Raw genomic sequence first — 19,826 nt, forward strand, 5'->3', positions numbered from 1 at the left:
TGCGTGTCGGGCGGTTCTTCGCCTCCATGTCGTGCATTCAAATCGTTTAATGCACAGCTAGCCGTTGATTATCCCTTACATGTATGTCTAAAGACACACACATGCAGTATATATTTTGAAAATATTTAAATGTATTTATATGTATATATTAGTGCTGTCAATCGATTAAAAAATGTAATCGCGTTAATCACAGTCATGGACTGTAATTAATCATGATTAATCGCAGATTTAAAATACTAGGATTTACCTGTAAATGTGTTGAAAAAGAAATGCATGGCAAACTAGTTTAAGGAAACAGAACCTTTCACACTTCCGCCAGGTGTGAGACATAATCCTTATTATTCTTTTACCATTATTCATTTGTTTTTATTCAGCCATTGTCAGCCTTTATACTGGCAATGAAACGTTTACCAAGCCACATCGCTTCAATCCCAGTATACATTTACCCAACTATTATCAAAAGTATTTCTAAATAAATACAGCAAAACATTTGTGAAGTATTATGACAAAATGCATTATGACAAAGATTTGGACCTGTTCTGCAGGTGCATTAAAGCTAACATTAGCATCGTGCTACATAAGACAATTTATGAGATTAATAGTACACTTTTACTCAGAACTCACTTCAAACCACCATCGAGTGATTGTAATAACTCCCTTTTATGATCACATGTGGAATTTGGTCGTTTACTGTTGTTAAAATATGTTATTTATAGCATTTTATATGGCTGCACAAATTAGCATTTCAGATGTACACATTCAACTAAAAAAATCACATACAGACCATATCCTATCATAATAGTGTGTTTATTATCTTATATAATCTATAGTGGCTGTTGTCATGTTTATTTCTGCTGCTCTGCTGAAACTCATGTTGTTTGTGATGTAACGTAAGCATCTCTCAGTTCTTAAGTTGCCAGGGATACATTCCAACAGGGTTTCCTCTTAAAACGTCTTAAATTTACTTTATCAAATTTAAGGTCATAAAAAGTCTTAAATTGTACAAGAAAGTCTTAATTATGATTTCAAGATGTCTTCAATTTGGGTACAGACCAGAATCACGATGCAGCTTAATGTGACGATTAAACTTCAAAAAGCTATAAATAAATATGAGCGCAGCACCTTTCAAAGTCCGGTGCTGCTTTGTGTTCTGCTGTTACCAGGGAAACCGTTCGAAAGCGCCTCCTGCTGGCAGAGAATGAATCTGCATGTTTCAATAAGGCTGTTGTTGTGAGTAGTGTATTCATGCAATACCGGAGGCTGTAGTTTCAGAACCGGATTTCTAGCACCCTATAGTTTTTTTGTTTTTTTTAAATTATTTTATTTATTTATTTTTTGTATGTATGTATTATGTCAGGTCTTCCAGCCAGTTCTATCAAACCTTTACAATTAATTCAGAACGTGCAGCAAGATTAATTTTTAATGAGCCAAAAATAATGTAAGAAGGAATGAAGAACATCACACCTCTGTTTATAAATTTGCACTGGCTACCAATAGCTACGACCACTGGCTCTGCACCCCTTTACCTAAATTATTTACTTCAGACTTATGTGCCTCTAGAAGCTTACGTTCTGCAAGTGAACGTCGCTTTATTGTTCATCCCATAGAGGCACAAAATCACTTTCACAGACTTTTCCCTCCTGGTGGAATGACCTGCTCGACTCAATCCCAGCATCTTCAAGAATCGGCTAAAAACACATCTCTTCCATCTTTATTTGTCCCTCTAACTCTAGCACTCTCTATTCTAATTCTATTCTTTAAAAAAAAAAAAAAAAAACTTGCTACTGTATGTGTACTGCATTAAGCTAACTGAGACTTGTTATAGCACTTGCATACCATTGCTCTTTTGTTGATTTTGATTGCTTCCATTGTCCTCATTTGTAAGTCGCTTTGGATAAAAGCATCTGCTAAATGACCAAATATTAGTGGCTCATACTATTTTATAGCACTTGCTATTCAATTCTGTGTATTATTATTTTTTAAGGAATTATGTAGTTGTTTAATTGTATACACTTAATTGTCCTAAGCAACTCCTAACCCTAAACATACCCGTTGGTAACCCTCTTGAAATATTTAACCTAATTTATTTCAATATATTCTAAATATTCTGGTTTTAAATTCAGTTTTCTTGGAAAGAAAGACTTGTGTCTGTAAGAGACTTCAGTTCATTAGCCGCAGCGCTTCACGTCTGATGTGTGACAAACTTGAAGTGCAGTAAATGGTAAAACACTTGCGGTACAAATTGGTGTGATTATTAGTACTTCAATAAATGTAAAATAATTTGAATACAAATACTAATTTACAACATCCAGCATCACAATGAACTGTTTTGCACAGCTAAAAAGGCTAAATGGAGATTGCTGACTCCCCCTGAAACTGTTCACGCTAGCTCTTACATTAAAAATAAGATAGAAAGATAAAAAATGAATAGTTTCCATGGATCTAGTCTTTGCATCTGTTTGTTTAATGTTTGAATCAGGTCTCCTCTGTTGGAGTAGATAGCGCTGTCCCAAAAAATAGGGTCCTAGAACTGCAGCCTCCGGTATTGCAGGAACATTAGGTTTTTTGTTCAGACCAATGTGAAAATCGACCCATGTTTTTACCTTGCAAACACGCAGAGCTGTAAATGTGAACTGGTGGGTCAATAAGAAGATAATTCATTATAAAAATCTAAACCGTAAAATGTGTTTGTATGTTATTTAATTAATATAATAATTTATTGATAATAATTGTTTAAATTAATGTAATTAATATTTTTGACTGGTTTAAAGGCTGAAATGTGAAGTGTATCATTTTATAAAACTTTTTGTTTTCCTGAAAACTTATATCTGAACTGTAAATCATGCTTTTTACAGTCATTTTACAGTTTAATAGTTTACCATAGACATTGCCCGACCCTGCTCATATGGTATTAATTTTATTTGTGCAGGTCTTAAAAAAGGTCTTAAAAAGTCTTAAATTTGAGCTTAAAAATCCTGCAGAAACCCTGTTCCAAGTATAATACACATTAGTAAAAGGTACATTATAAAAGTAGCCAAAAAACCGCAAACCACGGCTCTGTAATTTTTCCCGTGACTGTATTTTCAAAATAGCCCACTTGTGCCGTTACCCTGGCAACACTGTGCTGTACCCTCATCACACAATGATAGATAACCTTCCGCGCGGCGATGACGGGAAGAAGTTGGGGTCAAACCTTATCAAACGATTAATCTGCGTTAATAAAATATTAACGCGTTAAAATTTTTTGATTAATCACATGCGTTAACGCGTTAACGTTGACACCCCTAGTATATATATATATATATATTTATATAATTTAAATATTATATAAAATATATTTAATATATAAACATAACTTATTTTTCTTAAATATATACATGCATGTGTGTGTATTTATATATACATAATAAATATACACAGTACACATACATATATTATGTACACAAAAACTTTTATTTTGGATGCAATTAATCACGATTAAAGCCCAATTTATACTTCTGCGTCGAACCTACGCCATAGCCTACGCAGAGATGCACAGGCCTGCGCCGTAACCTACGCCGTACCTGACGTGCACCTCTCCAAAAATCTAACAGCGCGTCAATTCTACGCGGACCGCAAGCGCTGTGATTGGTCTGCTAGAACCCCTCCCTCTGTATGCACTTGAGTTTTGTGTGCGTTTATGAGCGCTGTAATATAGTTTAATGTTACACCTTCTTATTTAAAATAAAACAAAGCAAGTGTCTTATCATTTATTATGCTACAGCATTATACATCACTAGTTGTCCGCGACAAACAATGTTGATCCGCCGTGGTACACGTCCTTGTGGAGACTGAAAGAATGCCATCTTCTCCTGTTCCATTGTTGTCTCCTTTTTGTATATTTAAATAATGATTTAATGATTTGATATTTATTTGCTGCCGTCACAGCTATGCTTCTCCGACGAGCCGCTTCTTCTTCGGCTTTAGCCGTGGTACTGCGGGTTCACAAGCAACATGCCCGTGGACACTGCAGACTATTGGTCCGCATGTGTACTGCACGCCGACGCGGACGACGACGCAGAAGTATAAATGAAAACCGACGCACAGCTTACGGCGTAGGTCCGATGCAGAAGTATAAATTGGGCTTTATCGTTGCCCAGCGCTGAGATATATATATATATATGTTTATTATTTATTATTATATTAGTTTGTATATTATACTTATTATTTATTTCATTTTTGTTTAGGTGATCAGCGTATTTTAACACATTCTTATTTTTATGATGGATATTCATATTTTAAGACTGATAGTTTGATTAGTAAAAACACCCATGTCAGTTGTCACAGATTCACCCTTTATAGTTTATGGTGAACAAAGACACCATGAATGTTTAGTCCGTCCTTGGATAGGCGGTTTATTTTAAATAAATTATAAATATATAATAAATGGAGAAAATAAGGTGTCATGAGGATGATAATACTGCACTGAAGGGTGGCTGAAGAAATTCAGCGCGAATTTAGTCGGGACGTCTGGTGGGAGTCATTTCATGCATGCCTAGGGCAGCAGTTTATCAGAACGAAGCATGCTGGCTGTGGGTGCAGTTACACAAAGTTTTGAGCATGCAAAACTACTTGCAATGGATATGTGCAACAGGACATGATGTGACAGTCCAGAGCTTCTGTAGTTAAAAAACAATAGATTATCAGCATATAAAAATCACTACTCCACTTATCCACAACATTGTAGCCATTCTGGTGGTTTCTATAGGAGATGTATCGTCCATAAGACTCATTTCAAGCCATAGGTCATTCTCAGGAGATCCAGGGAAAAGGGCTGTAGGGCGTACACTCTTAAAAAATAAAGGTGCTTCACGATGCCATAGAAGAACCTTTTTGTCTAAATGGTTCCATAAAGAACCTTTAACATCTGAAGAACCTTTTTGTTTCACAAAAGGTTCTTTGTGGTGAAAGAAGGTTCTTCAGATCATAAAAAGGTAACGAAAAGATGGTTCTTTAAAGAACATTTGACTGAATGGTTCTTTGTGGAACCAAAAATGGTTCTTCTATGGCATCACTCGAAGAACCTTTTGAAGCACCTTTATTTTTAAGAGTGTACCAGGCACACTGAAGATCTATGAGGATATTTTTGTAAAGATCAGCGGTCGAAAATGCATTCTTCAGAATTTCATCTTGGAAACCGTGAGACAGTTTTGTGTTATTGGATATCACTGAGCACTCACACTGAGCCAAACAAGCTGTCTTTTTACGTCTAGCTGCAGGCAGTGCTCTCATCAGTATTGTGAGCGACATGGCAATCATTATCGGAGCGTATGCGCATGTATGCTTGTGCCTTGCTGAACTCTCTCCATCTGTGCATGTGACTCCTGCAGGGTGAAGAGGGAGCAGTTAGGACCGCATGACTGGCTGTCCATGCCTGTGCCCAGCGGGCAGCACTGGCTCCTGGTGCAAGGCCTGGAGCCCGAGACGGCCTACCAATTCAGCGTCCTGGCCCAGAACAAGCTGGGGACGGGCCCGTTCAGCGAGGTCGTCACTGTGAACACACTAGGTTGGCTACCTGCATGATACAACTTACAAAGACAAGATCATCTCTGCCTGACAGAAATTCATTTTATAGTAGGGATGGGAATGACAGAATTTAAGGATTACAGTAGTTTTGATGTCTGTTAGTGATATTTTTAGTACTTTTGAATAAGCTCCAAATACATGATCGTAACTATGTTAGACTATATTATATATTTGATTTATACTAGAGATGCACAAATATTGAAATTCTGGCTGATACTGATAAGATCATCTGATCATTTTAATGGTATTGTCAAAACTTCTAAATGGATATTAGTATTACAAATACTACAAAATATTATTAAAATACTATTTTGACACACTAAAAACTGAAAACTAGTCAAGTGAATTTAGGCATCATAACTTTATATGTAAATATTTGTAATGTATATATTTATTTTGAGATGTTGAGTTTTTTTTTTTTTTTTTTACATTTAACATTAAAATTATTAGTGTTTTTAGGATTTTCTTGAACTGAGCATTAGATACCAATAAATAATGAAGTATCCAAAACTGGAATATAGTGATTAAAAAAAAATCTAATATAATAATAATAATATAATAATATAATATGGCACTATTTATTTAATATAGCAAATTTATCAAATTTATTATATATGACTACAGTTCAGATGTTTATGGTCAGCAAACATCTGAACTGCAGATTCAGATTTTTTTTATTTTTTTATTTTTGTTAAATTTATACTATACTATAGAAATTAATACTTTTATTCAACAAAGATGAATCATTCAAAAGTGAACATAGAGCAGTACTTTTTAGTATAACTGAGACACCATTATAGTTTTTATTAAAATTGTAATAATTGTATTAATTTCAATTTTAGGTTAAGTTTTAGTAATTTTTTTTATTTATTTTTTAGTACTTTTTAAAATTTATACTATAAAAATGAATACTTTTATTCAGCAAAGATGAATCAAGTCAGCAAAAAGTGTCCATAAAGCAGTATTATTTTAGTATAACTGAGATACTATTATAGTTTTTATTAAAACTGTAATTTTATTAATTTTAATAAAGTTATAGTTAATTTAGTAATAGTTAATTTTGTTGTATGTTATTTGTCATTTTAGTAGGGTTTTTGTATAAGTATGTATAATATGTGTGTGTGTGTGTATATATTATTTATTTATTTTAGTTTTAGTAATTTTAGTAAATTAAGTTTTTTATATATTTTATTTTTTAATTTATTCAGTTAACATTTATTTTCATTATAGCAATGAAAATATTTTTTATGGTTTTAATTTCCATTTCAGTTTTAGTTAACTATAATAACACTGCTGTAAAGACACTTATAATGTAACAAATATATATATATATATATATATATATATATGTCAAATAAATGCTGCTCTTTTGAACTTTCTTTTAATCTTAAAATAAAAAATAAAAAAGTATAATTGCTTTCACAAAAAAAAAAAAAAAAAAATGTTATGCAGCACAACTGTTCTCAGCCTTAATAAGAAGAAATGTTTATTAAGCATCAAATCAGAATGTTTAAATGATCTAGTGGTTTACTTTGTTCCCTCTAGTATTTCCTATAAGTACCCCAGAACCACTGGTGCTGCTTACCCCACCACGGTGCCTCACAGCCAACCGGACACAGCAGGGAGTCCTACTCACATGGATCCCTCCAGCCAATCACACGTCGCCAATTGATCACTACATCATGGAGTTCCGCCTCGGGGAGAGGTGGGATGTTCTTGATGATGCAATCCCTGCTGGAGAGACAGAGCTATTGGCTAGAGACCTGGTTCAGGTATGCCTGTGATGACCATTTCAAAAGATTAACATATAAGGCTTGTATTGGCAGTCCTGCAGGTGAGAAATTGTTTGAGCGTAAACTATAAACTTACGTTTTAATGCTGTAGCTCTAAAAGGATAATTCATCCAACAATAAATATTTCATTATCATTTATTTTATGAAGTGTATATTTAGGGGGAAAAAGCAAAAAGGTGGGAAAATCTCCCTCAAGGTTTTACACTAATGAAAGGTTAAGAAGATAACAGTATCTCTATTTCTAATGTTTATTTTTGGATATTTGTCACATCTTGTCACTTTTAGATGCAAATTTATTCAAATGACTTCACACCCTTACAGCTTTCTAATCTACTGCAAGTTCAAATGGATTGAGTTTTCTAGTCATCTATTTAAAGGAAACATGCTGTACATGTGTCTGCATTGTTTTGCAGGAGGCCTGGTATGAGTTCAGAGTGATGGCGGTTATGGATGACCTTGTCAGTGAGCCCAGTAATGTAGTGGGAGTCTCTAGCACAGGTCAGTGCTCTGAGGATTTTTATAGTCCATATGGGTTTTGAAAATGTACTGTGAGATTTACTGCACATAATATCATGTCATACTGTGACATTTTTGTGTAGGCCCACACAAGCATTAATGGAGTGAGTTGATTCTGAAATAGTGATGGTCTGATGAGACTCTGCTGCCATCTGCTGGATTTAATATGAATTACACACAGTTTGTCTGAGTGAACATTTTTTTGGGGGGAATTAAAACAATATAAATATAAATATAGTTTCAAACTATTTCAGTGACTGTATAATTAGTCTAGTTGTGTACAAATGTTTCATTGTCTCAAACCACAGAAAATTTAAATCAAAGAATAAATATTGTCCAAAGAAAGTATGTTACATTTTGGAAGAAGACTTTGGACTTTGTGGAAGAAGTCTCTTACGCTCACCAAGACTGCATTTATTAATAACAGTAATATTATGAAATATTATTACAATTTAAAATAACTGCTCTATTTTAATATATTTCTGTGATGGCAAAGCTGAAGCTGAAGACTGCAGCCATTACTTCAGCATCACTTGATCCTTCAGAAATCATTCTAATATGCTGATTTCATATTACTATCAATGTTGAAAACAGTTGTGCTGCCTAATAATTTTGTAGAAACTGATGGGTTTTTTTTTCAGGATTCTTAAATGAAAGTTCTAAAGAACAGCATTTATTTGAAATAGAATAGAATTGAATTTTTGTAAAATACAGGTGCTGGTCATATAATTAGAATATCATCAAAAAGTTGATTTATTTCACTAATTCCATTCAAAAAGTGAAACTTGTATATTATATTCATTCATTACACACAGACTGATATATTTCAAATGTTTATTTCTTTTAATTCTGATGATTAGAGCTTACAGCTCATGAAAGTCAAAAATCATTATCTCAAAATATTAGAATATTACTTAAGACCAATACAAAGAAATGATTTTTAGAAATATTGGCCAACTGAAAAGTATGAAAATGAAAAGTATGAGCATGTACAGCATTCAATACTTAGTTGCAGCTCCTTTTGCCTGAATTACTGCAGCAATGCGGCGTGGCATGGAGTCGATCAGTCTGTGGCACTGCTCAGGTGTTATGAGAGCCCAGGTTGCTCTGATAGTGGCCTTCAGCTCATCTGCATTGTTGGGTCTGGTGTCTCTCATCTTCCTCTTGACAATACCCCATAGATTCTCTATGGGGTTCAGGTCAGGCGAGTTTGCTGGCCAATCAAGCACAGTAACACTATGGCCATTGAACCAGCTTTTGGTACCTTTGGCAGTGTGGGCAGGTGCCAAGTCCTGCTGGAAAATGAAATCAGCATCTCCATAAAGCTTGTCAACAGAAGGAAGCATGAAGTGCTCTAAAATTTCCTGGTAGATGGCTGCGTTGACTGTGGACTTCAGAAAACACAGTGGACCAACACCAGCAGATGACATGGCAGCCCAAATCATCACTGACTGTGGAAACTTCACACTGGACTTCAAGCAACATGGATTCTGTGCCTCTCCACTCTTCCTTCAGACTCTGGGACCTTGATTTCCAAATGAAATGTAAAATTTACTTTCATCTGAAAAGAGGACTTTGGACCACTGAGCAACAGTCCAGTTCTTTTTCTCCACAGCCCAGTTAAGACGCTTCTGATGTTGTCTCTGGTTCAGAAGTGGCTTGGTAGCCCTTTTCCTGAAGACGTCTGAGCTCGGTGACTCTTGATGCACTGACTCCAGCTTCAGTTCTCGCCTTGTGAAGCTCTCCCAAGTGTTTGAATCGGCTTTGCTTGACAGTATTTTCAAGCTTGCAGTCATCCCTGTTGCTTGTGCACCTTTTCCTACCCAAATTCTTCCTTCCAGTCAACTTTGCATTTAATATGCTTTGATACAGCACTCTGTAAACAGCCACACCTTTCAGTAATGACCCTCTGTGACTTACCCTCTTTGTGGAGGGTGTCAATGTTCGTCTTCTGGATCATTGCCAAGTCAGCAGTCTTCCCCATTATTGTGGTTTCAAAGAACAAGAGATACCCAGAATTTATACTGTAGGGATGGACATTTATTCAAACTCAAATGTAAATATTCTAATATTTTGAGATACTGATTTTTGACTTTCATGAGCTGTAAGCTCTAATCATCAAAATTAAAAGAAATAAACATTTGAAATATATCAGTCTGTGTGTAATGAATGAATATAATATACAAGTTTCACTTTTTGAATGGAATTAGTGAAATAAATCAACTTTTTGATGATATTCTAATTATATGACCAGCACCTGTATATAAAATTTACTGTCAGTTTTTTTTTAAATCAGTTTCTTGCCCCCAAACTTTTGAACAATAGTGTTAGGGTTTTTATTTTCAGTTTTATTGACAGTCCTTGTTCAGTTACCACTTTCCAGTGATTGACAGTCACCTCTGAATGATTGAATTTACTAAATAGAAGCCGTCAGAATTCAATCACTACTTGAAGTCAAAATAAACACGAGGATGCCATTCAGGCTTTGTTTTCATTTCTTAAAGCATCCCACAGTGATTTTGAATGTATTTTGAATGTCTTTATGGATCAAGATAGGCGACTATTTCATTCTGTTTCAATCTTTCAAATCTTCCCTCCTATTAACTAAATCATTTGGAATGAGCTGTATGGTTTATTGTTGAAACAGCCCACACTAAGAATGAAAGCGCTTGTGTGTGTGCGTGCTGAAGGCGAGCTTGTTTATATCTTTCAGACTACTTCCCGCCGCCTGAGGTGCCAGACGAGGGGCTGGCACGGCCGGTGGTGGCAGGCATTGTGGCCACCATCTGTTTCCTGGCAGCAGCCATCCTCTTCAGCACGCTAGCGGCCTGCTTCGTCAACAAACAGAGACGGCGTAAGCTCAAGCGGAGACGAGGTCAGTGGTGCCCTCCTCTTTCTCATGCAACCCCATGCCCTTCACATCTTACCCCACAGACTGTTCATTTTGTTTTTGTCTAAGGAGTTCAGGAAAACACTGAGAAACTTTCCATTATGTTTAACGTTCAAGACATTCCCACAATTTTGTTCTCTTACAGTTTGAAGGGGTTTAAATAAATAAATAAGTTGCCACTATCACACAACTAATGATGCAGAAAGCTTTCAGGATGCTTTTCATCATGAAATGAAAATCTGAAATCTCTAATCTGGTTTTCTCTTCAACAGATCCCCCTCTGTCTATAACACACTGCAGAAAGAGTGTGGAGACTCCGTAAGTAATGTCTTTTAAGAACTTCCCCCTTCTCCCCTCACACCTCAGTTTATTCAGACAGAGAGTGGAGTGTGCTTCATAAATCAAGGCATCCGAAGGCACGCCCTCTCGTTTAAAGATCCTATTAGTAGAGCCATTAATTACTGCTCAGTGATAGGCTGGTGATGTAGTGTGTTCATGGACTGGACGGTCTAAGTTAATTTCATCAAAGAGCAGTGTCTTCATTTTTTCATTAGTAAGGGTTTCTAAATAGTTCTCTTGTGTGTTTGCCTTGATTTGCACTTTAGATCAATGGATCTCAACCTTTTAGACTCCAAGGTCCCCTGTTTAGAGGCTCCCTAGCCTTAGTTTTATTTTCAGGTCTCAGTTTCTGTATAGCTAAAATAATTACTGTATAATTAAAATCAAAATAATACATGTATGTATGTATGTATGTATGTATGACTATTCCACATCTGGAAATTACACTTTTAAAATTAGGCTTCTGGATATAAATCCTGTGGGAATCCTGGTTCTTCAAATGAAACAAACAGTTATTGTGGGGGTGAATTAAAATAATACATTTCTTGATTAGATAGCTTATTATAATGCTTGTTTTGTCTTATTTTAAATCATTTTTAGTCATCTTGAAGCCCCTTTGGAAGTTAGCCCTGGCCACCTGGTAGAGATTTGCTGCTTTACAATAGATGTTAATGTGCATTACTGTACTGGCTTATTCAAATCTTAGACACTAATCTAATTCATTATATTCAGGTTTTGTGGTAATTAACAAAGTATATATTTTTTTTAAGTCTATCTATCTATCTATCTATCTATCTATCTATCTATCTATCTATCTATCTATCTATCTATCTATCTATCTATCTATCTATCTATCTATCTATCTATCTATCTATCTATCATCTGCCACTTTTATTAATGACCAAATGAGAGGTGACAGAAAAAAACAACCTGAGCTGATTTCAAAACTGCATCATTATTGCTGCATTACAGCATTTATTAACGGTGATGTGTGTAATGCATTACAAGTAACGCGTTATGTAATCAGATTACTTTTTAAAGTAACTAAAGTAACACATTACTTTTTAATTTAGAAGGAAATATCGGAGTTACTTTTTCAAATAAGTAAAGCCAGTTACTTTGTTTCCCATCTATTGACTGACAGCTCCCCATGTTGAGAGATATCAGGAGTAAGTGCAGCGGAGTTGTGTGTGCTGTGTGTAAACATGATGTTACTGTAGTTCTAGACTAAATGTGAACATGTATTTACTCATCTCACCTGCACAAAAACAGATTCGCTATTCCTAAAAATGTATAAAAACAGTTAAATGCAAACTCAGAATATTATACAAACCTGCAATAATTAAATATATTAAATAAGAAAAATATAATTTATGTATTTAATCCCATTTTGTTAACCAGTATCTTTGCTACTGACCTTCGATGATCCAATTCAACCTTACTAAGCAAAAATTATACATTTGTGTTTCAGTTTTGTTATTTCGGAATAGTGTTGAACTTCCTTCTCCTTTGTCATATTCTTCATGCAATTTGTTTGAGCTGAGCCCTCTACTGTACAGGCGTGAATTTACATTTCCTTCAGCCTGTGGCGTATTCATTTCACTTTTGGTGTGAAAGGGCTTTTACATTTGTAAAATAACTTTTTATATTAAAAACAAACAAGCAAGCCCTGCCCAGATTTTAAAAGTAATGTAACGCATTACTTTCCATAAAAAGTAACTATTAGTTACTTTTTTACTATTAGTTACTTTTTTAGGGAGTTAAGGTCATTGCACACTGAGACCGAAATTTTTTGCACGTTAAAAAATAAATACGACCTCACGTTGTGTCAGTCATGTTCACACACTGCCTCCGAAACTTTCATCCGTCATAAAAAATTTGTATCAGGTTCTATTTTCTGCGTTTTCACGTCCGTAGCAAGCATTTTGATAGGAAAGGATGACAAATACAAAAAATAAAATACAAATGAAAAAACGCATACGAAAATTTCGTAGTCGGTGTGCAAGGACCTTAACGCAATATTGTTGTAATGCATTACTTTTAAAAGTAACTTTTTTCCCAACACTGTTTATTAATGGCATTTGAAGTTTATTCCTATTTTTTTCTGTAACTGAACTTACTGTTTTTTGGCTGTTAATTAACAATTTAAATTATTGTAGGAAAAATGTATTCATGTATTCCTGCTTGATAAATTGACTGTGGTTTTGGCCTGCTGTCTATGAATGTTTATGGTTTTGATGACTCTTTCTACCATAGCAAAGAAAGCACTGTAGGATTAGGGTCAGGTTCATCCTCATAGTAATTGGTTTCTGCATAGACACTGATTTAAAGTGACCTGCTGCTTTTGAGTTCCCATGGCAACAATCAGACACTGAAAAGAGAGTGTAGAACATGCTTGTACAGTACAAGCACTGTAAATGATATGCAACATCTGTGATTTAAAGTGCAGTTGTGTTAAAAGTGTTATTTAAATCATTTTGTTTGCTATAATCCAAACACACAGAATATCTGTAGTCTCTGTAGTTCACCCAAAATTTGTTCTTGTGTGTCTCAAAACTTTTTGAGACAATTTTTCAGTGAATATTAACTTAAAACTGCTTATAAGCACATGAATATTTAAAGCATTGAGGCTTTTGTGATTAGTTTTTTTTTCTTCCCTGAACATTAAGCAGTATTTCATAACTTACCATTAAAAGCAGTACTAGTGCGACAAGTAGCTTAACCCAATGTCAAAACCGTTTTTTAAAAAGACGATAATCCAGAGTTAATGTAGCATGAAAAGCCCAGATGACAGAACTGTAATGAGTTTGGGTGATAACAACAATATCTGTGGATTCTCTACCATGGTAAATGTGCATGCTGTGTAGTCTCTGCTTAAAAGAATGCCTGTTACAATGTGTTCATATTTTTATTTTGCATTTACCATGGTATACTAACACACTACTGAAGAACAGGGAGGGTATTTTACTTTATTTCTCCAGTATACCACTGCAACAATCTCTACTTGTCTTAACTTACATTTTACACTAACTCTGTTGTTTGTCTTTCTTCCCAGTGCTAATAGCAGTGGACATCGGTGACTGGGATTTTCATATTTATACATTCAATAGTATTTATTCATATTATTTCTTCATAATCTAATATTTAAAGTATTATCCTATCACAGTATTGCATACTGCTTTAATGAAGCAAAAAGAAGCAAATTTACTTGCAACCTCTGATTTCCTCTAATGCTTCAGAAATCCAAACGATGAGATTTAAAGGGATAGTTCACCCAGAAATGAAAATTCTGTCATCATTTACTCACCCTCAAGTAGTTCCAAACCTGTATGAATGTCTTTGTTCTGCTGAACACAAAGGAAGATATTCTGAAGAATGTGGGAAACAGAGCAGTTTATGGGGCACTATTGACTTCCATAGTATTTTTTTTTTCCTACTATGGAAGTCAATGGTGCCCCAGAACAAGCCTGGTTACAATCTTTTTTCAAAATATCTTCCTCTGTGATCGGCAGAACAAAGAAATTCATACAGGTCTGGAACTACTTGAGGGTGAGTAAATGATGACAGAATTTTCATTTTTGGGTGAACTATCCCTTTAAGTGACTAGAGAACATGCAACAGTGCTTCTCTATAATAATACATTTAGACTAGTGATGTCTCATATTACATTTATAGTACTTGATCCTCCTACATGCATCTTTCAGTAATCTTAAGCTAAGTGGGTTAACTATAGTATGATGTCAGTCATAAACTGCATAGTCGTGACATTTAAAGACATGCTGCTATTCAAGTTCACTTTATTTCTTGATATGCTGGGATATGGTATCTATTTGTGGTAGTAGCATTGAATTGAGTATTTTAGCTAGTTATGTAACTGCTTTTATCTGCAGTATTGTTACGGCATCAATTATTCATTTTTCACAAAATATACTTTGAGTAATTGTACTTCTTTTTACATAGGCTTGTGCTTTGCTAAATTATACAGTGGAGGCAAACGTTTGATGTCACTAAAAATGTGGTATTCATTGTGAAGGAAGGAAGGAAGTTAGTTATTTTGAACATATAAAATGAAGAAATGTTAATAATGTCAAATGAATGAGAAACTCTTAACATTCTGTATTATTTCAATAAATAAGCAAATTTGTGTAATAATCAACATTGTTTTCCACTGAAGCACAAGATGGTCTTTGGAACATCAAATCATGCTGGAAAACAGACTCCACAAGTTTGTGTAAAAAAAAAAAAAAAAAAATCTAAATTGGGAATATAATAATTTAAAAAATGCAGACCTGAAGCATTTAGTCTCAGATCTTTGGACTCCACTGTATATCAGCTGCTTTTTGTCAGGAATCTCAAATAAACCACTGAATGTCTACTAATATATCAAAACAAGGATGCTGCATGGATCCAAGTTGGCCTTGACATCCCTGCATGCATAGGCCCTGAAATGAGTGAAAGATGATAAACTTTAATAAATGAACAATCCAGTGCCCTCGATCATTATCCTTTCTTATGTCCTCAAGCTCTCCCTTCCTCTTTCCTTCACTTCTATCTCTCCACGTCACTGTTTTTTTTTTTTCTCCTGCTATGTTGTTTGTATGGAAAGCAGCCTCGTTAATTGCCAACATGACCCCTCCCCTCCCCATCCTTCCCATCTCTATTGTGTTTCCTGCCGCAGGAGTCCTCTTACCCCTCTACCTGGCATAGAACCCTACTGGGAAGGCCAGGAAAGGAGCAGCTACAGGCCTCCGCCCTCCAGTCCTCTGTGAGTGCCTGCACCTTGTTCAGCAGTGTGCACTGCCTTATGTCGCATGCGTCCCATGTGCGCTGCTGGGCACGGTTGTTTTGGCAGGCTGTGAACCCATGCGCTATACACACAGGAGACCCAAAGCTTAAGACTTTGTTGCCTTTTGGCATCCTGCCGACTTCCACATTTACACTTAGGACCGTGAAATTAAAGGCGCTTTCTGGGTTATTTTCAACTTAATTTCTGTTTTAGTGTGTGTGAATGTTTGTATAAAGAAACATTTACATTAATACACTTATAATGGAAGCAGGAAAGCGTGCAAGAGGGTTTCACATCGGAAATGTAAAGCTTATATTATTTTTAAACACCTACAAGAGTGTAAGTAAATGTTTTTGTTTGAAGTTATCATCTTTATTTTAAGATGGCAATTGTTCTCATGGTGGAGCAACTGGTTATGTATTACAAAAATAATTATTCTGATTGGTTAACTAAAATAGAAGTATAGGGATAGTTACATGAAAAAAAACTGTATTATCACACTGCTCTCTGTCTGTCTCTCTCTCTCTCTCTCTATAAAAATATGTGAGCCCATTAGAATTGGTTGATTTTCTGCATTAATTGGACATGAAATGGCAAACACAATGTGCTTAAGCTAACAACACACACACAAAGCACATTGTTATTGTCAATACTTGTGACATTGATGAAGATCAGATGACGTTCTATGACCAATTAATGCAGAAAACCAACTAATCCAAAGGTTTCACATACTTTTTCTGACCACTGTATTATATCCAACTTTGATCACGTGCATACAGTATGTTCATATGAAGTGATATATACTACAGTGTATAGCAAATCTCTACTGTCTACTTTTTAATTTCCTCACAAAATATAAATGATCACATTAATTTTGTACATTAATTTAAAAAATAAAATAAAATAGTTTCATAAATATCCCCTATCGTAGGCCTATACACTACACAAACCTGTTTGCCTCCTAGGCTTCCATTCTAAGTGTATTTACCTATTCCATTTATAAATTAAGGGACTCAGAATTGTTTGTGAGAACTGAGAGCGTACCAAACTTGCAGTCCTTAGACTTTAGGTTGTAAATAACCTGGTGTGCACCTTTAATTTGATTAAAGCCTCAGTTTATTTTCATGTGTCCTGTAGAGGGCGACATAGGACCTTTAATTTGATTATGAGGCCGTGCATTAAGAGCTGTGGAATCCTCTCACAGAACTGGGTCAAGTTTGTCATGAACGCTTGCTCTATATGAAATTAAGCAAGCAATCAGACTTTAAATAATTTAGCCCTTTATTGAAATTTCAAGAAAAATATTTCACACACAGTCATCTCTGAATCAAATTTAATACAGCTCCCCAAACTCTCATCAAGTCACCCATTACATGGCTGGACCTTTGCTGTAAGATGAAGGTGTGGATGTGAGTTTTGATTCTCTTGTGATGCAGTCACTTCTCCATTTAGTTAAGCCACCCCAGTTTACTCTCAGTTCTTCTTAGCGTTATTCTCACTCCTGATGGGCCTCTCTGGGTGATCTGTTACTTTTTCTCTCTGTCTGCCAGATATTTTTTCCTCCACAGGTCCATATTTTTAGTAGTAGCCTATCTATCTATCTATCTATCTATCTATCTATCTATCTATCTATCTATCTATCTATCTATCTATCTATCTATCTATCTATCTATCTATCTATCTATCTATCTATCTATCTATCTATCTATCTGTCTGTCTGTCTGTCTGTCTATATATCTGTCTGTCATGCATTTATAACATTCATGATATTTACTTGCTGTATTCTACATAATGCATTGCATGTGAACTTTTGTGCTTCCACACATTTACAGTAGTTTAAATAACACTGTACACACATTAAGCCCACAGGCTGCCGAAGGGTGGCTTGCACTCTCTTTCATGTGTCTTAAACACCCCCATAATGTTTGTTTCAGATTTCTCCCTCCCAAGCACCTGAACCACTGCCTGTATGTCACCAACACACCCTTGCACACCAGAGGTTAACGTGCAGCAGCTAGTGTTCCTGCGTTCAGATTGCTTTTTGTTGTTATTTATTGTTTTGTTAGTGGATTTATCTTATATAAATAGTAAATGTTGCACAATCCTGGTATATTGTGAAGCATGTGCACTTTTTGTTATTTGTAATTACTTTTAAAGTGAATGGTAACCGTAGATTGAGCTTTTAATTAGATATTCTGTGCCAAAAACTGTATTAACTGTGGTATTACTGTATATTGCCAGACAATCATTCTTAAATGCTCAACTTGATTAGTCCAGGAAGATTTTGAATTTTGTGACCTAAAAAGCAACACCATGTTTGCATGAATTTTCCATGTGCCGTAGAATCAGAATTTAGGCTCAGTTTGAAGACTGTATTATAAAGCTCTAGGAGAAATTAGAATGGAAAGCCAAGTAAAGCCAGAAAAGGTTTATTTTGGTGGCCTCTATAAGGTCTGATACCATCTCCCTGTCAGCAATCCTGAGGTCATTATCTTTCATCACAACATTTAGCAGGACAACAACTTGACATGATCAGCTGATAAGGATAATTACAACTAAAACACACTGAATCTTTGATGTTTTTATCCAAAACATGTTTACTCTTGCAAAATGAAAGCACAGCCTTGTTGACAAGCGAGCCAATATCCGATCAAACCTGTCTGTGTGTTTAGTTTTCTTTTCATTCTCTTAACAGACATGTTGTGTATTATGCCTCTAAACATTTGTGAGAACAATTGTGGGAAGTTTCTTTGGTGGGGACTTTCTTTTGCCTGTATTGTGTGTTCCCTCTGCTTGGCTGGAGAAAAGCCTGCTTTATGGTGCACTGTATTGTTGCTTGGAGCAGGCATAACGTCATTGCACCTGAATGGTGGTCATCAATAGGCAGTTGCCATGGAAACCAAGCTCAGTCACCGCAGCCATTACAAGTGAAAGTGCATGGTGTAATGATTCAGCAAAAACAAAGCTTCAGCCATTACATGTATATTTGTTACTGAATAAAGTATTATGGCTCCAACATTTCCTGATTTTCTCTCTTCTTTTCTGGACTATGCTTGTTATTTCTCGTTGTTTGGTCACATAAATACTCTCAGTTGAATATCTTGGACAATGTCACCATCTATGATTAATGAGGACTCTTTTTTTTTGGATTTGTGATGTCTACCATACACACACACACACACACACACACACACACTAAACACATTTCTTGAGAAAACAATACTGTTAAAACTGAATTAGCTGTTACATTCAAACAGTGGTGACTGGAGAGTATAAGGCCTTAACAAGGATGAGTTATGACAAGATATATCCAGAAAAAAACTGTGAAAATTACAACCAACAATCAAACTCATTGTAATATGTAGTCATCTCTATTAGATTTCAGGGTGCTATTTTATAGGGCCTTAAATAATTGTGTAATTATTCTCAAGTCCTGTGTCCTAGATATTTTCAAACTGATTTGAAGATAACTGAATTGTTTTTAACATGTAAAGTAGCATAAAGATGTCAAATAGATAAACTGGCAAATAATCTAAATTATAGGTTACGTTTAGCTAATGTGATTATGGCCTTAAAGTAAACAAAGCACTTCAGCAATCATTCTGGTTTATGCTAAGAACATGTTACACTGAAAGCTTGAGGACAACTGGTTATCTTAAGAAATGTTTCAAATATGTGACCCTGGACGACATAACCAGTCTTAAGTGTCAATTTGATGTATGGTTTGTTAGGATCGGACAATATTTGGCTGAGATACAACTATTTGAAAATCTGGAATCTGAGGGTGCAAAAATATCTAAATATTGAGAAAAACACCTTTAAAGTTGTTCAAATTAAGTTCTTAGCAATGCATATTACTAATCAAAAATTACGTTTTTATACATTTACAGTAAGAAATTTACAAAATACCTTCATGGAACATGATCTTTACTATAAT

At 35.1% G+C, this 19,826-nt stretch overlaps 1 protein-coding gene across 7 annotated transcripts in view; it reads left to right on the forward strand.

Annotated features, from left to right (window-relative positions):
• Positions 1 to 19,826, forward strand: part of igsf9bb (immunoglobulin superfamily, member 9Bb) — a 154,150-nt gene that overhangs the window by 122,098 nt on the left and 12,226 nt on the right. For 5 of the 7 annotated variants that reach the window (XM_058758146.1, XM_058758144.1, XM_058758145.1 and 2 more), the window contains exons 13-18: positions 5,370 to 5,545; positions 7,111 to 7,337; positions 7,772 to 7,856; positions 10,588 to 10,749; positions 11,037 to 11,082; positions 15,782 to 15,868. In XM_058758146.1, the coding sequence (XP_058614129.1) occupies positions 5,370 to 5,545; positions 7,111 to 7,337; positions 7,772 to 7,856; positions 10,588 to 10,749; positions 11,037 to 11,082; positions 15,782 to 15,868 (783 nt within the window). The remainder of the gene's footprint in view (positions 1 to 5,369; positions 5,546 to 7,110; positions 7,338 to 7,771; positions 7,857 to 10,587; positions 10,750 to 11,036; positions 11,083 to 15,781; positions 15,869 to 19,826) is intronic. The other 2 variants (XM_058758147.1, XM_058758148.1) reach the window with 1 other exon arrangement.

Source organism: Onychostoma macrolepis, chromosome 21 (genome assembly GCF_012432095.1).
Source record: "Onychostoma macrolepis isolate SWU-2019 chromosome 21, ASM1243209v1, whole genome shotgun sequence".
In the NCBI taxonomy this organism is placed as follows: Eukaryota; Metazoa; Chordata; class Actinopteri; order Cypriniformes; family Cyprinidae; genus Onychostoma; species Onychostoma macrolepis.